General features: G+C 46.7%; 1 protein-coding gene across 1 annotated transcript; it reads right to left on the reverse strand.

Annotated features, from left to right (window-relative positions):
* Nucleotides 1-2,381: 2,381 nt before the first annotated feature.
* Nucleotides 2,382-15,178, reverse strand: DRD3 (dopamine receptor D3). The gene is given in 7 exon segments (XM_026082574.1): nt 2,382-2,846; nt 3,727-4,072; nt 4,959-5,155; nt 6,259-6,335; nt 6,337-6,399; nt 7,688-7,800; nt 14,897-15,178. Coding segments are annotated over 7 exon segments (1,293 nt in total). The 3' UTR covers nt 2,382-2,631.
* Nucleotides 15,179-17,600: the final 2,422 nt, after the last annotated feature.

The raw sequence follows: 17,600 nt of genomic DNA on the forward strand, positions 1-17,600 counted from the left end.
TGAAACCGACCAAGTCACCCTTTAAAAAAACTAGTTCCTTGTTTCCGCCTTTCTGACAACTGTGTGCAAAGCAGCTGAAGTTGGTGTCCAGTGAACTGTATTATGATAGCATCTTAATAAAAATTATTAGAGCAGCAATCTGTCCCCAGCTTGGTGCAATGGCAGTCTTACCTCCAGTATCCTGTGTGCTGAGTACGTCCTGTGCTGTCCAGCACTGTTGAGCAGATGGAAAAGCACTACCACAGCCTGCTTAAGCATAGCAGACAAACTAATTGACCATATTTTCAGAATTTATCTGTGGGAGGTGTTTACAGCAAACATTGATTTCTTTCCCAGCTGTGCTACGGGTTCACTGCATGTGACTTGGAAAACCACTTCCCTTCTTTCTTCCCCATTAGTAAAATGGAAGTAATAATAATGACCTCTTGCGGGTGTCTGGGAGGATGATCATTTTGTACTGGGAAAGTGTTAAGAGGGATACAAGTGAGAAAGGCTTATGGAAGTGCTAGCAGTTTTCGCTGCAAAGGTACCAAAACTTCCAGTGACAAATGTGTTTTATTGGATTAACAGTTACAATGCAGTACTGAGGGCATGTCTCTAAATAAACAATGCATGCTGCTCACTAGCATGTCCCCCCAAAACCCAAACAAATTAAAAAAGAAGCTAGAACTCTGCTATGTGCTTCAGAGCAGGAGGACAATGCTTTGGCCTTGCATTAAGAAAGAGGGAGGAAACACATATCAGACAGAGGATCTGTGGCATAGATGAAGGCAGAAGCAGAATATGCCCTTATGTCCAAAGCTGTCAAACAAGTGCAGCTAACAGCACAGTGAAGCCTAATCTTGGGAGTGAGACCTGGAGCCTCTGACAAGTCAGTCTGGATCCTGTACAGTGAGGGGGAAAAATGAGAGATGTGTCAAGACTGTACCAGAGCAGGCTTTTCTATACAAGGAGAAGAGCTTCAGACTGACCTGAGATGAGCTGGTGCAGCACAGCACAGATGAGATCAGCTTACAAAATATGGCAGGACTAGTCTGGTGTTTTCATCCAGGAACTATTGGAGATGACTTTGTAAAGTATTGCTGGGGAAAAAGAGCATGAATGGACTATTTTTTTCCAGCTGCTCTAAGCTAGGATTTATGGGCTTCCTGTGTGCTGAGTGTGGCAACAGGTGTATCGGCAAGGGGAGCCAGGGAGACTCATGAGTCTATCTGCACCCAGGAGTCACCCTGAAGGAAACACTGTACAGTCTTTACAGCTGAGGCACATTGAAACAGCTCTCCTTCAACAGTGTGCTGTAATGACAGGGATCATACTGGTAAGACAAGACAAATCCTTTCCTAGCAGCGCTCTTGACAAGGAGGACAGCACAGACAGAGATCGATTCCAAAGAGACCAGGAATACGTTTCAAGACAGATAGAGTATATGCAAACTGCCACCTGCTCCAGCAGAAAAAAGAGGTTTGAACCTATTACAGGCATAGTTGGGGCTATCCTAAGTTTTGTTCGTTATTTAGTGGTCCAAACAGAAGACTGCGTATATGGTAGTTAAGCAGTGGCCAATGTACTGCAGATCCTTGAGTTAAGAAAAGAGGAGACGCTGCCCCCATGACAGTGCTGCACTTCTCATGCAATCTAACCTACGAGTACAATGTACCAAAGGGATAGCTGCCACCTCTCTACCTGCAAGGAACAATAAAATACAAGCTGGCAGCACAGGGGAGTGTTTCACTTGCATTTGGGGAAACTTCCTCAAGTGCTGAAACTGCCCCAGTTGCATGGGCAAACTTTTTCAGGGAGACAACAGGGATGTTATAGTTTCTCCACCAGTGCTCCCTTTCTAAGTTTCAGTACTAAATTTGTTTCCTTGGCTCCTGCTCCCATCTTATCAAAGAGGTGATGTTTTGCCCTCTGATTAAGACTGCTGCACATGTGCTAGGTGCCTTCTGTGGGCTGAGGTTCTGGCAATGGGAGGGTAAATGAGTTCCCAGAACAGGTGTGTGGAGATGATAAATGTTGTCCATTTGGGTCCTCTGAGAGCCTGCCAAGGGCCTGGCATTTCCCAGGAATGGTGCGCTGTGGTAACTGATCCTCCACTGCACACCTAGGTTTGCATTGCAGAGCCACTCAGGTGCATGCTGCTGAGCTTGCTGCTTTGCCTCTGTCGTCTTTCCTGCTCTCCCCAGATGACAGAAGTACTTGTGCTCCTAAGCAGGAGCTTTGGGACTCAGTGGGTGAAGACAGTCATGCAGGCAGGGTGCATTTTTGCTCTTTGCTCTGGAGGAAGTGCCTGACTGTCTGAAGTGACCATGTCATGCCAACCTCCACTGCTCACAGTGGAGGGGAGCTCCACACTAGCAGTGGCTATTTTTTAGCTGAGCTGCACAGGAGCTGTGGAGCAGACTATTGCTGCCTTCTCTCCCTGGCACAGCTGAGCATGTCTAGTCACGTCACTGCAGAGACAAAACAAATTGGGCTCTTGTCCACACTCCTGGCCGTGGCATGGGAGTGCATTAGGTAGCAAGTCCCACAGTGCGTAGGGCAGAAGAAGGGAAGGGCCCACACTTCATTCAAAGTCTGAGAGTCTGCTGTGAACTGTAGCCTGGTAGAGACAGGGAGACTGAGCGCAGCTCAGTGCCAGCCCCATGATCGGCAGCAGAGGATCTTGAGGAAGGCTTTGCGGAAGTCAGTGTTGAAGGTTGTATAGATGATGGGGTTGAGGGCACTGTTCACATAACCAAGCCAGGTGCTGGCGCTGTAGAGTGCTGGGGGCACATGACAGGAAGGGCAGTGGGCATTCAGGATGTGAATCAAGAAGAACGGCAGTCAGCAGACTATGAATGCCCCTGAGTTTAAAGAGGATAGAAAAAAAACACATGATTTTAGAGAATTTACCACTTGGAAAAAGGCCTGCATCTATGCCCTCTTCCTCCATCCTATTGCCACTTCTATGCAGCCTATTGTGCACTTGTCTGTGCTTGGTAAACACTGTAGATGAAGTTTGTTCCTGATGCAGAGGGACTTTGCAAGAGCACAGGCCTCCTTAGGATCAGTTATGTGAATTAATGGAGCTTCAGGGAGGACTGAAATGTGATCTGGCGATAGACAGCAGCAAGTGGCCACAGCTTGGAAGGAAAGACTACTGCCTTCTTAGCCTTTTTAGTAAGTTATGATAAGGGCTGCATTATCTCCCTGCTACTACTGAGTTAACTAAGGGAAGCAGTGTGTGTGGTGACCATGACAGGTGACTGGGGCTCTGGGCTCCCAGGTTCTCCATCCAGCTCTACAACCTAGTTCCTCTGCTGCTCTGTGCCTCAGTTTCCCCTTCTGTAACTGGAGTTAAGAGCTGGTGCATGTACATGTGTGGAAACTTAAGATAGTTCCAGCTTCATAATAATGCATAGCTCACTAAAGTATCAGAGAAAAAGAGAAACAGGTGTTGGCTGTTGCTACCTCAGAGGGCTTGTTGGCCACTGATTTAAAACAAGAGAGTAATAAACTGTAGCAGAATAAAACACTGATGCGCTTGGTTCTCAGCATTTGTGAGTGTTAACCTAGATTCCTAAATGTCCCATCCTTGTCCCTTGTGAGTTTGTGGAGCAGTGACAGCTGAAGTCTGGGCCTGGCTTTTTTTAATCTCCATATTGTGTTAGGAGAGATTCCTGTACTTGCAAGTCCCAAAGCATCACCCCTTGCACCCCATTACATAGAGCAGTTCTCACTCACCCAGGACAATAGCAAGCATCTGTGTGGCCTTTCTCTCCCGAAGCTGGATCAGCCAGGGTGGCTGGTGCGCTGGCCTCAAAGAGCTGATCGTTTTGCCATTGCTGAGTGTCTGTACCTCCAGCCCTGGCTTCCTGCTCTTTCTCTTCTCTTTCAGCCTGTTGTGTTGTGTAGTCCCTGGTGTCTGGGTGAGGGATGCCTCTTGGCAGAAGCTGCAGTACTGCTGTAGGCTGATGAGAGCCAGCAACTTCCTTTTGGTAGATGTCTCCTGTCTGGGGCATTTGAATGGTAGACGAGGTGAAAAGGTGCCTCGGCATCTGTTGGGCAAAGCTTTTCTTTCGATGTGTTCCTGCAAAAAAGGATGTCACAGAGCAACTGGGAACCATCCAAGCCATTCACTGGGGCAAAGGATGAAGAGGAGAGTTTTAGGAATTATCCTTTGCCCCACTCATTTCTTAGGTGCCAAGACTACCCTCTGGAGATGGTGCAAAATCCAGGCATTGGGGCTGACTTTGGTTTATTAGAGAGGTGAGTCAGAACCTGAAAACTCTCTGCCTTCATCTCTCCAAGGAAAAACATCAGGACAACAAGAGCTGAAACTCTCACTCTGCTAAACTTCACTTCTGTTTTGTGTTGGCCACAGAGGTGGTCCCTGTTCTCCTCAACATCATCACTCTTTTTTAACGCAGCTTCACTGTGGAAAAAATGAGTAAAATAAGTGGGATTACAGATATGTGTGACCAGGGGATCCCTTTCAGCCCATTGTGCCCGTTCCCCATGGTTACAGATATTACATCTGGAAAAGCCAGTGGAACAAATGCTCCCATGCATCATGAGCATTTTGACCTCTTAACTCAGTGAGATTAAGAGATTTTTATTAATAACCTAGGATCTGTGAAACTGAGAATGAAACTTCATATAGTGAAAATCAATAAATGAAGAAATTGGCCAAACTTCTGCAAGGCTGAGAAAGCACAGCTCTGAAGAGGTAGTCTGTGCCCTTTTTCTAGTGGTCTGCTTCTAGAGGGCAGAGACACACATGGGATATCTTCTTTCTAGAGGACTGTAAGAGGATTTAACTGGAGCTTCTGCACTCAAATATCATGGTGGATGGGATGATAAGATGCTATGCCCCCCTTTACAGTTTCCATTCTGTGCTCTGACCCTCCGAGGAAAGGAGGTAAGGCATTCCCTGTCCTTTCTGACAGATCCTACTGCACTCATGTGGATCTTACTTTGTGTGTATACGACAGTTTGGTGCTGGCACTGTGGCTGCCCTGCAGAGTGAGGATTCGCTTCTTTTGTCTTTGTCTTAGCACGAGGTAAATCCGGACATAGAGCAGCAGGGTCACCACGAAGGGAAGGTAGAAGGACACCAAAGAGGAGTAGATGATGAAAATAGGGTTGGATATGGAACAGACAGTGGGATTCCCTGGGGATGAGAAGAGAGAGATAGGAGCGACTGAGCTGCTTCGGGGTATTCAAGGAGGCTCTGGTGAGTGGGCAAAGCAAGCCAAAAGGTGGCTGGGGGACAAAGGCAGTCCAAGGAGTACAAGCATCTCCTATGTCAGCTGTTGCAAATCATACTGTGGCCTGCCCACTCATCTAACTGATGCTTAAAATGGACTCTACCTAAGGTCATCTAGCATAACCCAACATGTGCCTGCTCTTCTGGCCAACAGCACTGTCCTCTTCTCTCACTTCTATTCCCATCCTTTCTCAGAGAACCACCATATTCCTCTGACAGTTTCTGGGCTGCCTAGATGCTGATGTGTGCCTACATCCCCATCTGTCTAGACCAGGCAGCAGTGGCGAGGAGCAGCGCTTCTCGCTCCTCCTAAAATTGAGCACTGTGCAGAAGACGGATGGGGAGCAGAGGACCTGTGCCTGGGGCTCAGTGGGAGGAAGGCTTGCTGGCCCCTCTGTCTCCAAGGAGGATGGGCTGCCCTGGCAGAGGAGAAGGAGAAAGACCTGCCTACTTCCACAGAGGAAGCTAAATTGATTGCTCTCCTTAAGGGATTAGGTGGGGAAGCACATAGCAAATTAGACTGGAGCAGATTTCTCACAAGCAGCACCAAAAATATGCAACCCTCACTGTTTAGAAATGTGGCTTGCTTGGTGCATTACCCATCAGACTTAAAATTTTGTGTCTGGACCTGCCATTATTGGCAAGATTAACTGCAGTAATTCTGGTATGTGTGTGTTGGAAATGCTGCATGTTTGGAGATTTCTCTGTGTGCAGAGTGATCATTTGGGGGAATTTCTAGATCAGGATACTTCAAAGGGCAGAGACTTGCTAGTAAAGCAGGCAGGTCTGCCCCCACAGCAATAGTCAGTGCCTGTCTGAACAAATGGCAAGTTTATAGAAGAGCACATCTTCAGCACTGGAGATTTCCTTCTCCCTTCACAGGGTACATTTCAGTTCCCTGGAATTTTCTGTAGTTTAAGAAGTTGGCAGGACCCATGTCAAATAACCTGACCATGCACAGGGCACCTCCATTTCCAACCCCTCCTTGTTCTGGATGTCACTGTTACCTGTAGTGTTGAAGCCAAAGAGGAGAGGGCATGACACTGCAAACGCCAACATCCAAACTATCACGATCATGAGAGACCCTCCTGCAGGAGCTCTGCCCAGTGTTGTACTGGTACTGAACTTGTCTCACCACTGCAGTGTATCTGTGGACCGAACCGGCTCCAGAGAAAGGAGAAGGTGAGAATGGAGGGGAAGAAGAAGAGGAAAAGGACCAGTTTTTGAAAGGGAGGAGCAAGAGTCACATAATGAACATGATGGTGGAAGTGGTGAAGAGATGGAAGAGGAAAGGAGAAAAGAAGGAGATCAAATGATGAGATCAGCAATTCATAAAAATGGTAAGTGGGGAGTAGGGGGGAAGGAGCAGAGAAAATCAGAGTTAATCAGCAGCACTGGGAAAAACACTTTGCGGAACTGTTGGTATTGTGAGGATACAAGATTTGGGATATCAGATGGATCTAGAATCCCCGCAAAACTGTACCTCAAGCCCCTAAGGTTATAGCTGCACTGCTGGGAAAGAGCAGTCTCTGGAGCAAACATAGCCTGCTGCTCTCTCTGCCTCAGTTGTCCTCCCTGGTGTTGGCTGCACTGATGGCCAGAGGATTGATTGCCTACGGGCATGTTTCTGGTGTCCTTGCCAGGTGGGGTGCCCCAGAGGGTGCAGTTCAGCAAGCCCGTGATTAGAAAGGCACAGGAGGTCTAGTCTTGAGGACAGCCCAGGGGCTGCTCCCTGCAGACAGGACCTAACTAAAATGGGGAAAAGATACCCCTGGAGAAACACTGCACCAGGCCATTGCCAAAAGTTGCTTTGTACAGTTACCCTTGAACTGTGTATTATAAAGGTGCAACATGCAGTGTTCTTTCCTTCCTTCCTCCCTCTCCCTGCTAGCAGGAATTTGAGGTCCTAAAAGCACCACATGTGCCAAGGTCTTGTCTTGATAGCATCTCTCCTTACCCTCCAGCCCTCAGTGTTGCCCAGCATCTGCTCAATTTTATGTTATAGAAAAACAAGGAAAGGCTGAAGAGTATGCCTCAATAATCTTTACCACTCCCTGTGTAAACATCCAAACTTTACTAAAACTTTGTGAAAGAGGTCTTCAGAAGGCAAAACTCTCTTTGAGAATCAATGGGAATTAGATGACCATCTCTGGTTACCACCTTCAAAAAGCATGTGGATGTGGTTGACTACCTACTGGTGATCTTTTTTCACTGGTGTCTCTCTTCGCCTTTCCTAAGTGCAAATACCTTCTTGCACATGCTGGGCAGAGCCATAGTAACAGCAGTAGTGGTAGCAATAGACTTGCAGGAATATTTATGTTACTAAAGACACTAAAAGGTTGCCTGTGTGCACCCCACTTTCTTGTCCTTTCAATGCTTGGGTGCAGGGCCTACTCCCACTCCCAGACTATTCCCGTTTTTGCTGCCAGCTCTCACCTGTCAATGCTGATAGCACAGAGGTTTAAAATGCTGGCCGTGCACATCATTACATCCATGGTAACGAAGATATCGCAGCAGATACGGCTGAAAGTCTAGACTCCTCCAGTCACCTGCACAAGCAATCACAAAACTGTCAGCCTTGTTCTGCACGGAATACTAATATGTTATATACAAGGAGGTGCTCTCCTCCAAGCATCTCAGAGCTAGACAAATGTTTACGGTGTATTCAAATTCACTGTGATGTGCCTAGGGAAACTAAGGAACCTATGTTGTGCTCAGTATCACACAGAAGCAGGTTACAGAAAATCTTATTTACTCTTAAAAAGGGAGGCAAGTTGAAGAAATAGGTAGCAGCTCTCCCTTTAAGACCTAGCATGATAAATTGAATTAAATATCACTGTACACATTGTTTGTTTAAGGATTATCTCAGAAAAATCTAAGGGCTAAAAGTGTTTCTCAGTTTAGCTGCTGGAGTTCTTTTGCAGCCAGTGAGCTGGAAAAGTGCTGCAAATTTTATGCATATATGTATGAAATACAGAACTGAAACCCAAGACTTCTCCAGAACTTTATTTGGATTCTTATCTTGGTTACAGATTTTGATGATTAGATCTGAATGAGAACACACAAGCTATTCAGATGAAGGGTTTTGTTTGCTACCATCTCTAGCTTTTGTTCTGGTTGTTTTGAATTTTTAGTCTTAAAATGTGTGATTATGAAATCTCAACTGTGGCCAGTATTTGTGATGGAAAAACATATTTTTTGCCCAGCCATCAAGTTCTTGGCAATGACCTTTTCAGAGGAAAACAATATGCTCCAAGCACTGTGTGGCGTTGCTATGGATGTGTCAGCCCTCCTAGAGGCTGGGATGATAGCCTGACCCTGAATAAGGTGGTCTGCCTGAGCACCTGCTCCGTACAGGAGATGAACAAGGAGGCAGCCTCCCCTCCAACAGATAAGTCCCTTGGATGAGTAGAGCAAACGAATCGAATACTGTGCTGCTTGGAAAGGGGGGGGGGGCAGGAAAGAGAGAAGGAGGGGGGAAAATCCTTGCTTTGAGAGTGGTTTTGTCTGCCTTGTGTAGGAGGCCTAAATTTTAGCCTCCAAACTCTGCAGATCTTTCAAGTTCAGCTGTATCCTGAGAATCTATCAGAAACCAATACTAGTTTGCAGTGTCTCTACTAACATTTAAACTACATCTTGAGTACAGCATTCAGTTTTGGACCATCCAGCACAGGAAAAACATCAATAAACTGGAGCGAGTCCAGTGGACAGCCACTGAGACAGCCCTGGTGGCTGGAGCACTTGCGCTATGAGGAGAGGCTGAGGGACAGGGCTTGTTCAGCCTGGAGAAGACGGCTTTGGGGGCACCTAACAGCAGCCCCCCAGGACCTATGCAGAAGTTACCAAGAAGATAGCGCCAGGTTCTTCACAGCAATGCATGGTGGGAGGACAAGAGACAACAGGCATAAGGTGAAACCACAGAGGTTCAGACTGGATATAAAGAAAAACTTTCTGACCATGAGGACAGTGAGGTGGTGGAGCCAGTTGCCCAGCAAGGCTGTGCAGGCTCCATCCTTGGAGGTTTTCCATACCCAACTGGATAAAGCCTTGAGCAGCCCAGGCTGACCTCAGCTGATCCTGCTTCAAGCAGGGGGTTGGACTAGAGATCTCCCGAGGTCCCTTCCTGCTTGAGTTATCCTGTGAACATGTTCCAGTTTCCTACCAGGCTGGCTTCAGGGGCCCCTCAGGACAGTGAAAAGCTGGTAAGGCATCAGAGGTGAAACAGCTTCTTATAAATTGTTTCCCCTAGAGTGGGTAGGGATAGCATGCTCCTCCTCTATGCCCCCCTTGCCCAAGCTATGTTACCTACCTGTTCCCTTAACTTTAGGTCACTTACCTTTCCTAACACAAGGGCTAGATGCTCAAAGACCCATATCAGGTCAGGCTGGAGACAGGACTATGACTGAGCTTTGCTTCTAAGGTCAACCCTGTGGCAAGTGTCAGTGCCTAGAAAGGATGCAGCACCCTGCAGAGAGATGCAGCTCTGATGCACTTGTGTAAGTGAAAAATTCACTCTCTGCACAGATTCCTTTCAGGGTTCTTTAATGAATAATCCTGAGAAATTTAATTGTTTTTGATTGTTTCTGTGCCAAGATTCCCACACATGGGCAAAGAAACTTGTTGAAGTGAGCTGTGTCTTTAGGAGGTTTCTCTCTCGGACCCAGCTGCTATGGAAAAGCTTGTGTTAGAAGTCAGGTACTGAATGAAGCAGGCTTCCATGAGATGCCTTGACACTGAGTGATTGCAGAACAGCGCAAGGGAGAGCAATGGGAACAGGCTCGCAAAATGCAGTATGGAACTGTGCTTTCATCTTGAGTGCTCTGATACTTCTGGGGCTCCTCTTTTTTTTTTTTAATTTAAGAAAACAAAAGATCCCTGAGAGCTTTTTTGCACAATTAGGTGGGCTAAAAGGTGTGCAAATTGAAGGCTGCCTCTGCCAAAATCCGGGACCTTAATAGGTAGATTCTGTTTACTGTTTAAAGAAATCCCACACAATTTTTGTTTTAGTTGCAGATTTTGAGGTCTGCTTGCCATCTGAAAGTAGCCCAAAATCATAAGTGCTGAAAACTTTTGCAATGTGATGCAGTAAGGGGTGGTTTTGTAGTTTGTGGCAGAATTCAATGCAGCGTGTGTTTGTGTGATCTGTGGAGGCTGAAGAGTATTTCACCAGGAGCTGGTGCCAGGTGTTTGCATGAAAGGAAAGCTGCCACTGACTCAGCAGATGTGAAAGCAGTTAAGTGGGGGAGTTTCCAAGGTCCTCAGTGCAGTCAAACACTAAGCCCAAAGAGACGATCTGGGAATCTGAACCATTAAAACCACAGAAGGTCTTGGTGGGGATGGCTCTGAAGTGAACCCTCTCAGGATGATGCATGCAGATCACACCATCTGCATACTAAGCCATAGCTTGTATTAAGAGGATGCTTGACAGATAAAGCATTGGGTTTAAAACCCATCCTCATTTCCACCAGCCAGAACTTCTAAAATGGGGAGTAGCTCTGCTGAAGTGAGCGAAGTAGTTAATATTTACCTGGGGGGTATGAAAATTCAGAATTTGTTCCAGAAGGCTTGAAGGCTCTTTTTTTAATATAGGTCATGTTCATATTTTATAATTCTATTCCTGCTCTTTCTTTTCTTGCTCTGTGCTGCTCATCTTTGTTACAGAAGCTAGAACTTGCCAGTGTGCATTCCTGATTTTCATGTGCTGGCAGGATATCTATTCTTTATCCCTCTGCTGCTTTTTATCCAGCAATCTCAAAGCACATCGCAAGTATTAATTGAATGAATCCTCGCAACTGCCTGGGTGAGGTGGATGGTCAAACATTATTCTCCTCTTACAGCTGATAAGACCAAAGCACAGACAGATGAGCTGATACAATCTCTCATTACCACACATTGCACATGCCGCAGAACTGGGAATAGAGTCTAAGATGAAATTCTAGTTCTATCAAAGACAATGGTAAAGCTCCATATAGACTATTGAGGTCAGGCTCTCACCTCATCATCTTTCTTGATGACCAGTCTGCTTTATCCACAAGATTGCAGTATTGCTATATTTAGCTTTCCAACACTTCAGGAAGTCTTCCAATTAAAAAAAAAAAATTGTGCATTCATAAACTTATGTAAATTGATTACTCTCCTGAACCCTTAAAAATAAACAGAAGAATCTCTGTAAATTGTATTTCTACAGTGATGCCATATTTAGGTGTCCATGGGTAAGAACGAATAAAATATGAACAGAAAGTTGCATCAGATCATGACAGGCATCTAAGTAGCTGTGCATCTAAGCATGTTCACTTAACATTTTGTGTTTAAGAAAACCACCTTTTTGGGTGTGCTATTAGCTTCCTGCAGCTCTGAAATCACTGCTTACACTTTTGCATGGCAAGAATAACTAAGAGCCTGCATGCTGTCAGACGAGCTGACAACTAGTAAACTGCTAAGCTGCAGTAACTGAGTTGTTTGCACTCACTTTGACGGCACTCTAGTGAGCTTTTTGAACTCAAAGAGGAGTTGCAGGTCTTGCTGATCCATCCTGAGAGCCACAGAAGAGGAGAGCGTGTTACTCACAAGTGCTCTGAGCAGAGCTGTGGACTGGACACCGGAGACAACCATCTTCTGAAGCTTTTTTCCCCCTTTGGAGGTAGAACTGGATGTTGTGAGAAGACTGAGAAGGATGTTACAGGCCATGTTGCTCCATGTTCTCCTCCATTTACTATGTGTTGACTGTAAGGAATGATGGTATTTAATGCTATCAAACTCCAGCAGCCAGGATGCCTATTGTTACCATCTTAAAAACCTCTGTGGGCTTCAGTAGTTGTGCCAGCCATAGCATCAGAGGTCAGTGAATCACTGGGGAAGCAGTACTGGTATAGTAGACAATACCCATTGACCCCAAAAAATTGCTAGGCGCTGTGCTGATAGCGTTTTGAGCCAGAAACTCCATTAGTTGGAGATCAGGATTTTGAGATTGTAAAATGTTTCTGTGATTGATCTATCACAGCCTTCCCAAAAGACCTCTCAGAAAGAGACAGTCCTAGCCTACATGACTAATAACAAGAAAAAATTCGTGGAGAAGGTCCAGGCCATAGATGGCTCTAAAATCTAAGTGTAAAGCACAAAGTTCACATATGACATTTAAATCTTAAATCTTAATTTAATCTTAAATCCATCCACTTTTAGCTTCTCCATAAATAATGACCAGGTATCAGCTGTCTGAATTGGCAAGCATTCAGCAGAGAAGTAGGTATTGTACAAGATTTTGGAGATTGAATGATTTCTTGGGAATTTCTATGCCCATATCATACCAAAGCATGATACCATTTCCTCTTCATCTGTAGCATCATGGATTCCATAAACACCAGCAAACACTAAATCACTTTGGGGACTTTTTGTTTGTTTGCTTTTTAAATCTTAGTATTGCTACAGTCCTAAAGTCTAGGGCTGGGAGTGGTAGATTGCGTTTGAGAGGTGTGGTTCTTCTCCCTCTTGTTTTTAGAGAATCTGCCATCTCTTGGATCAGCCACTTTGATTCTCTCTCCTCCAGAAATGGAAATGAATCTTAGATGTTGCTCCAAACATGACTAGGGAGCGGACCTACCATCGCGCTTGCAAACTGTGCCCATAATACTGTATGGGAGCAGAGCCTACTCTGCAGATGTGCCTCAGTTCCACTGTCTCCACAGTGGTAAGTCTTTTCCAATGCAAAGCATATTGTTATTTCATTAATGTTTGGAAGACACTTGAGGTGATGGAATATTCTTGTATGAGCAGTCTGAAATAAAATTTAACTTTATATCTGTTGGTTGCTATCAAAATTTCTAGCCTAATTCTGTATTTTTTTTTGGGGGGGTCCCCCTTTTATACCTTGCTTTTTATCATTCTTTCCTTCTTTGTTGCCTTCTTTTCATCTTCCCCCTTCCATTCCCCTGAGATAACACAAGTGAGTTGTATACAGCTGTACTCCTGACCACCTCCAGGACTGTTCTACACAGATTAGTCTAAATGTTGCTATTGTCTTTACTAGGAACATCATCACACATGCAGTATCACGGTGCTCTCTTTGTTCTTTCACTCCACAGTGATGCTCTACAGACATAATTAACCATCAGTGCCCTTACTAATAATGCTTACAGACAGAGCAGATCCCTAATTTCTCTTAATTGCAGTCTCACTGAGAGTGTGCAATGGACACAGTTAAGGAGAGCGACTTGGATTAACACAAGAGAAATGCCTGTGTTCAGTGCCAAAGCTTAGAGTTGCATTGGCTCTTCAACACAGTCCAGTGGCAGAGGAGAGCTGTCAGCCACTGCCTGTCCCCTGCTGCCTGATCAGATCTCTTTGCATGTGCATAACAGGTCTGGCATTTACTGGTATTGTCCTATATTATTCTACTTCCTATTGATATGCTGCACAGTCCATATGCACGTGGCAGATTCCTCTCTGCTCCTGCTTTCCTTTGCAGGAAAGAGGTCAGCCAAAGGTGGGCAGCTGTCATCAGAATATTTAACCTACTCTTCAGCCTGATTCTAGCTTGCCCCTCACAGAAAGAGCATGAAGCTTCAAAGAGATCATGGCTCAGAGGCTTATTCTGTCTCTGTTAGCATGATAATGGGGTACTAGGGCTCAGCCGCAAGCTTAAGACTGATAGACATTCACTCTAATTTTTCTAGATCTACCAATTTACTTGGATTAGTGTAAAAATGGTGATGATAAAAGATAAAAATGTCAGCTGTAGCATACCTTCATGGATTTACTTTAGTAAAAATGTTTCCTCCAGGAGTGGCTTCAGTAATTCAGGATTTTGCTGCAGTGTATGGGGAATTTGGATTCCATCTTTGCTGCCCTGTATCTGATGGCGTTGTTCATACTGTGCATAGTCATTCCAGTACATTTTTACACCAGCCCAATGTTCAAAGACCAGGGAAATGAAGATTAAGACCCTGAGGGTGTTATGAATCCTTTGAAGTTATTGTGAAAATGCTCATATGACTTCAAGAGATTTTGGAGCAAGCTCTTCACGTCTATGTCAGCCTGCCTGGGGAATGTTGCATGGAGCTGACCTAATGACATGGACATGAAGGCTCTTAAACTTCTCAGGAGATGAGGATTTGACTGTTCTCGCCCGTTTTCTGGCCAGCAGAAGCAGGGGTTGATCTGGACTCTAAGATACCTTCCCGTAAGATATTTCTACCCCCTTGCCTCCCCTGCCACTCCTGATACATCACGGTGCTCACAAGCAACCCTCCTGGCAGATGGAGTCAGCTTCAAAGATGCTCAGATGAAAGTGGGTATTAGCACATCAGGACCCACAGTCTACATTACTGGCTATCACCCAGCTGTCATTTAAGCTCTAAGAGTCTGTGCTATGCCAGGAAGAGCTAGGCTCAGGGTATCTGCTGATGGACTGGGTTGCGATGTGTTTGTCCTGCATGTGTCTGGTCTACAAGGGCCACCTGTGTGACAGTGTGGGCTGCCACCCTCCCCACAAGTGCTCTAGAGCTGGCTGGGTGGTGAAAATGTGATTGACCTTTATCTGGTACTTGGCGTAGTCTCAGTCCAGAGTTGGCCTATGCAGAGAGCAGGCACTAATGCTAGTGAACCCATACCACAGGTCAGCTCTGCTAATCTTTCCTGAGACGTACTCACCTCCAGGTACACCACCCACGGCATCACCAAAGTGGCCACCAGCAAGTCCGCCACTGCCAGGCTCACCACGAGGTAGTTTGTTGTGGTTTGCAAGGTGTGTTCCCTTAGAACTGCCAAGCAGACCAGTACGTTCCCAAAGATGATGGCCAAAATCAGGATGCAGTAGCAGAGGGCATAGTAGGCATGGGAGTGCGGCAGGTCGTGCTCTGTAGCATTATCTGCCTCACAGGGGATGGAGTAGGTGGTGTTAAGATGACTGCTGGCTCTTGTGAAGAGTGCCATGGGGATGCCGCTGAAAAAAGAAAGGGAGGACTGAAAATCAGAGCTATACAGTAATTCTGGAGAACAGCACCTCTCGTACCCGGCATAAGCCTTTCACACTTCATTCATGACACTGCTGCAAGCCAAATCTAGGGGTCTTTATTCTGCCCATACGTTGGCAGAGCTTTTGTTTAAAGTCTTGTTTGGCCTCTTTTGTTTTCCACCGAATCTAAGTCAGCAGAAGAAGGCAAGATTTCACCTCCTACTTGTGTCTCAAAGGTGCATCTTACCAACCAATGCAGCTGTAAAGAAAGCAGCAGTGGTTTTAACCTGCACCAACATCACACCGCAGTACAGGTCTGCTGGTGAAGAGTGCAGACAACAGTTCATAGCACTTAGGAAGATCTAATGCTGAACTAGTGCTTGGCCAGACACTTGGAGCTAGTACCTTTTCTTCTGGGGAGTACCTTCCCTTCTCCCTCACCAGAAATCTCTTTAACAACTCTATATGATTGAGTGCTCAGTAGCCTGGCAGAGAGACTGCACCTGCAATTCTCAAGTAGCCTCTTGAACCCTGGCTGCCTTACAGTAAGCACCACCTACTGAATTACTGTTTTCCTGCAATGTGTTTCTGTCCCAGGCCTTCTGTTCAAATAATGCTTAGTTTCAGCCCTGCCTAGCTTGCCAAAGCTTGACTATCAGCGCAGCCCCCATTTTATCCATATTGTGCTCTGTGTTTTCCATGCCTGGCCAGAAAACACGCTTCCTGTGATGAAGAGCAAATCTAGTCATTCGGGATGAAATAACGGAAGGAGCTGCATGCAGGGTACTCTAGATTTCCTTCTCTTACAATGGACCTGTGATTGTCCTCAGGAACCTGTCCTTTCTCTATTTAGAGGGAGGATGGCTTTTTCCAAGTACATGAAGGCTGCTGTCCCAGGATTGTTCTGTGACATTTAATCCCATTTATCTGATTTTCTTTCTCTGCCAGTGCTCCCATCACTGAGCTCATCATTGATGTGACAGGCATTAAAGGAAAGTGCAGAATGTTGCAATGCTGACAGCAAAAATGTTAGTCCTTTTTCCATCTTATCCCTTGAAGAGCAGCATCTATGATGCATGCACTCCTGATGGAGCAGCTGTGTAACAGGTATAAATTGCACCAGCGCCCTGGCATATATGCATCACTAAAACTGGCATCGCTTGCCACTGCTGGCTTGTAGTTCTGATCTGAGAGGCCAAAGGCTGAATGAGTCAGAAACTGAACTTTCCTCTGTCCCGTGAACACAGATCCCTCTGGACAGGGATGAAACAATCTCCTATGGCATGTGTTTCATTTAAAGGGTCTGTGCTTGCCTCTCCTTCTCTCCCTTTCTTCTGCCTGTCCCCCACAAAAAAAGTTAAGCCTTCCACGGGCGCTGAAGACCTTCCCGTAATGTTAGCACTACAGACAGGTCCAGGGCTGTTCTTTCATAAAACAGTTCAGCTGCAGCCACACAAAGATGTAACCCACTGTGCAGTGACCCTTGCACCAGCACACTCCTGCTCTGGAAAATTTGTATTCTCTGGGGCCATGAAAGGCTAGTTCAGTAGCATCAGAAAAAAACCCCTACATTAAGCTGCTGCCTATCTGATAAGCAAAGCCACGACAGTGAATGAACAAAGGAGCATGCACAATATAACCAAAAGGCTTAAGGCACTGCATCGCACAATTTGTTTGTGCTTTTCCCTCGCCTCCTGCCCCTCACACCCAAATGTGCTTAGACTCTCAGTGGGACATCTCCCCCACCTTGATCACTCCCGGCTCCCCATGCTCAGCCCTGCCAGGTCCCCCTGCCCCCAGCTTTGCTTTCCCCTCCCAGCCTCACGATGGGGTGCAGTGGGGTAGCACAGATGGACTGGGGGGTACCAGGGTATGGTGTACCTGCATACTGGGATAGCAGGATACCAGGATACTGGGAAACCGGTGTACTGGGATACCAGGAAAGCAAGGTAGTGGGGCTGCAGCAGGGTCAGGAGACCTCGGGGAGGGGGAGGACCGCTCCTCCCGCTAGTCTCAGCCTCGGAGAGCTGGAGGTGCGGGTGCACATTGCAGGGTGCAGGTGCGAGTCTGGGTGTGGGTCCAGGCGAGGGGTGCGAGTCCGGGTGTGCAGTGCGCAGGTACAGAGGCAGGTCTGAGTGCAGCATGCAGGGTGCAAGTGTGGGGTCCGGGAGCGGGGTCCGGGAGTGGGCTGGGGTGCAGGTCCGGGTGCAGGGTCGAGGTGCGGGTGCAGGGCGCGGTGCGGACCGGCCGCTGGAGCGGGGCTGCCCCCGGCGGGGCCGAGGGAGCCGGGACCTCTGGGGGGGCTGCGGGAGGGGGCAGCGGTGAGGACTTACCCCGCCGCCTCCGCGCAGGGGTGGGTGCCGGGGTTGCTCCCGTCGCCGCCCGGCCCGGCCCGGCCCG

The sequence above is a fragment of the Apteryx rowi genome, unplaced genomic scaffold (genome assembly GCF_003343035.1).
Source record: "Apteryx rowi isolate R43461 unplaced genomic scaffold, aptRow1 scaffold_581, whole genome shotgun sequence".
Classification (NCBI taxonomy): Eukaryota; Metazoa; Chordata; class Aves; order Apterygiformes; family Apterygidae; genus Apteryx; species Apteryx rowi.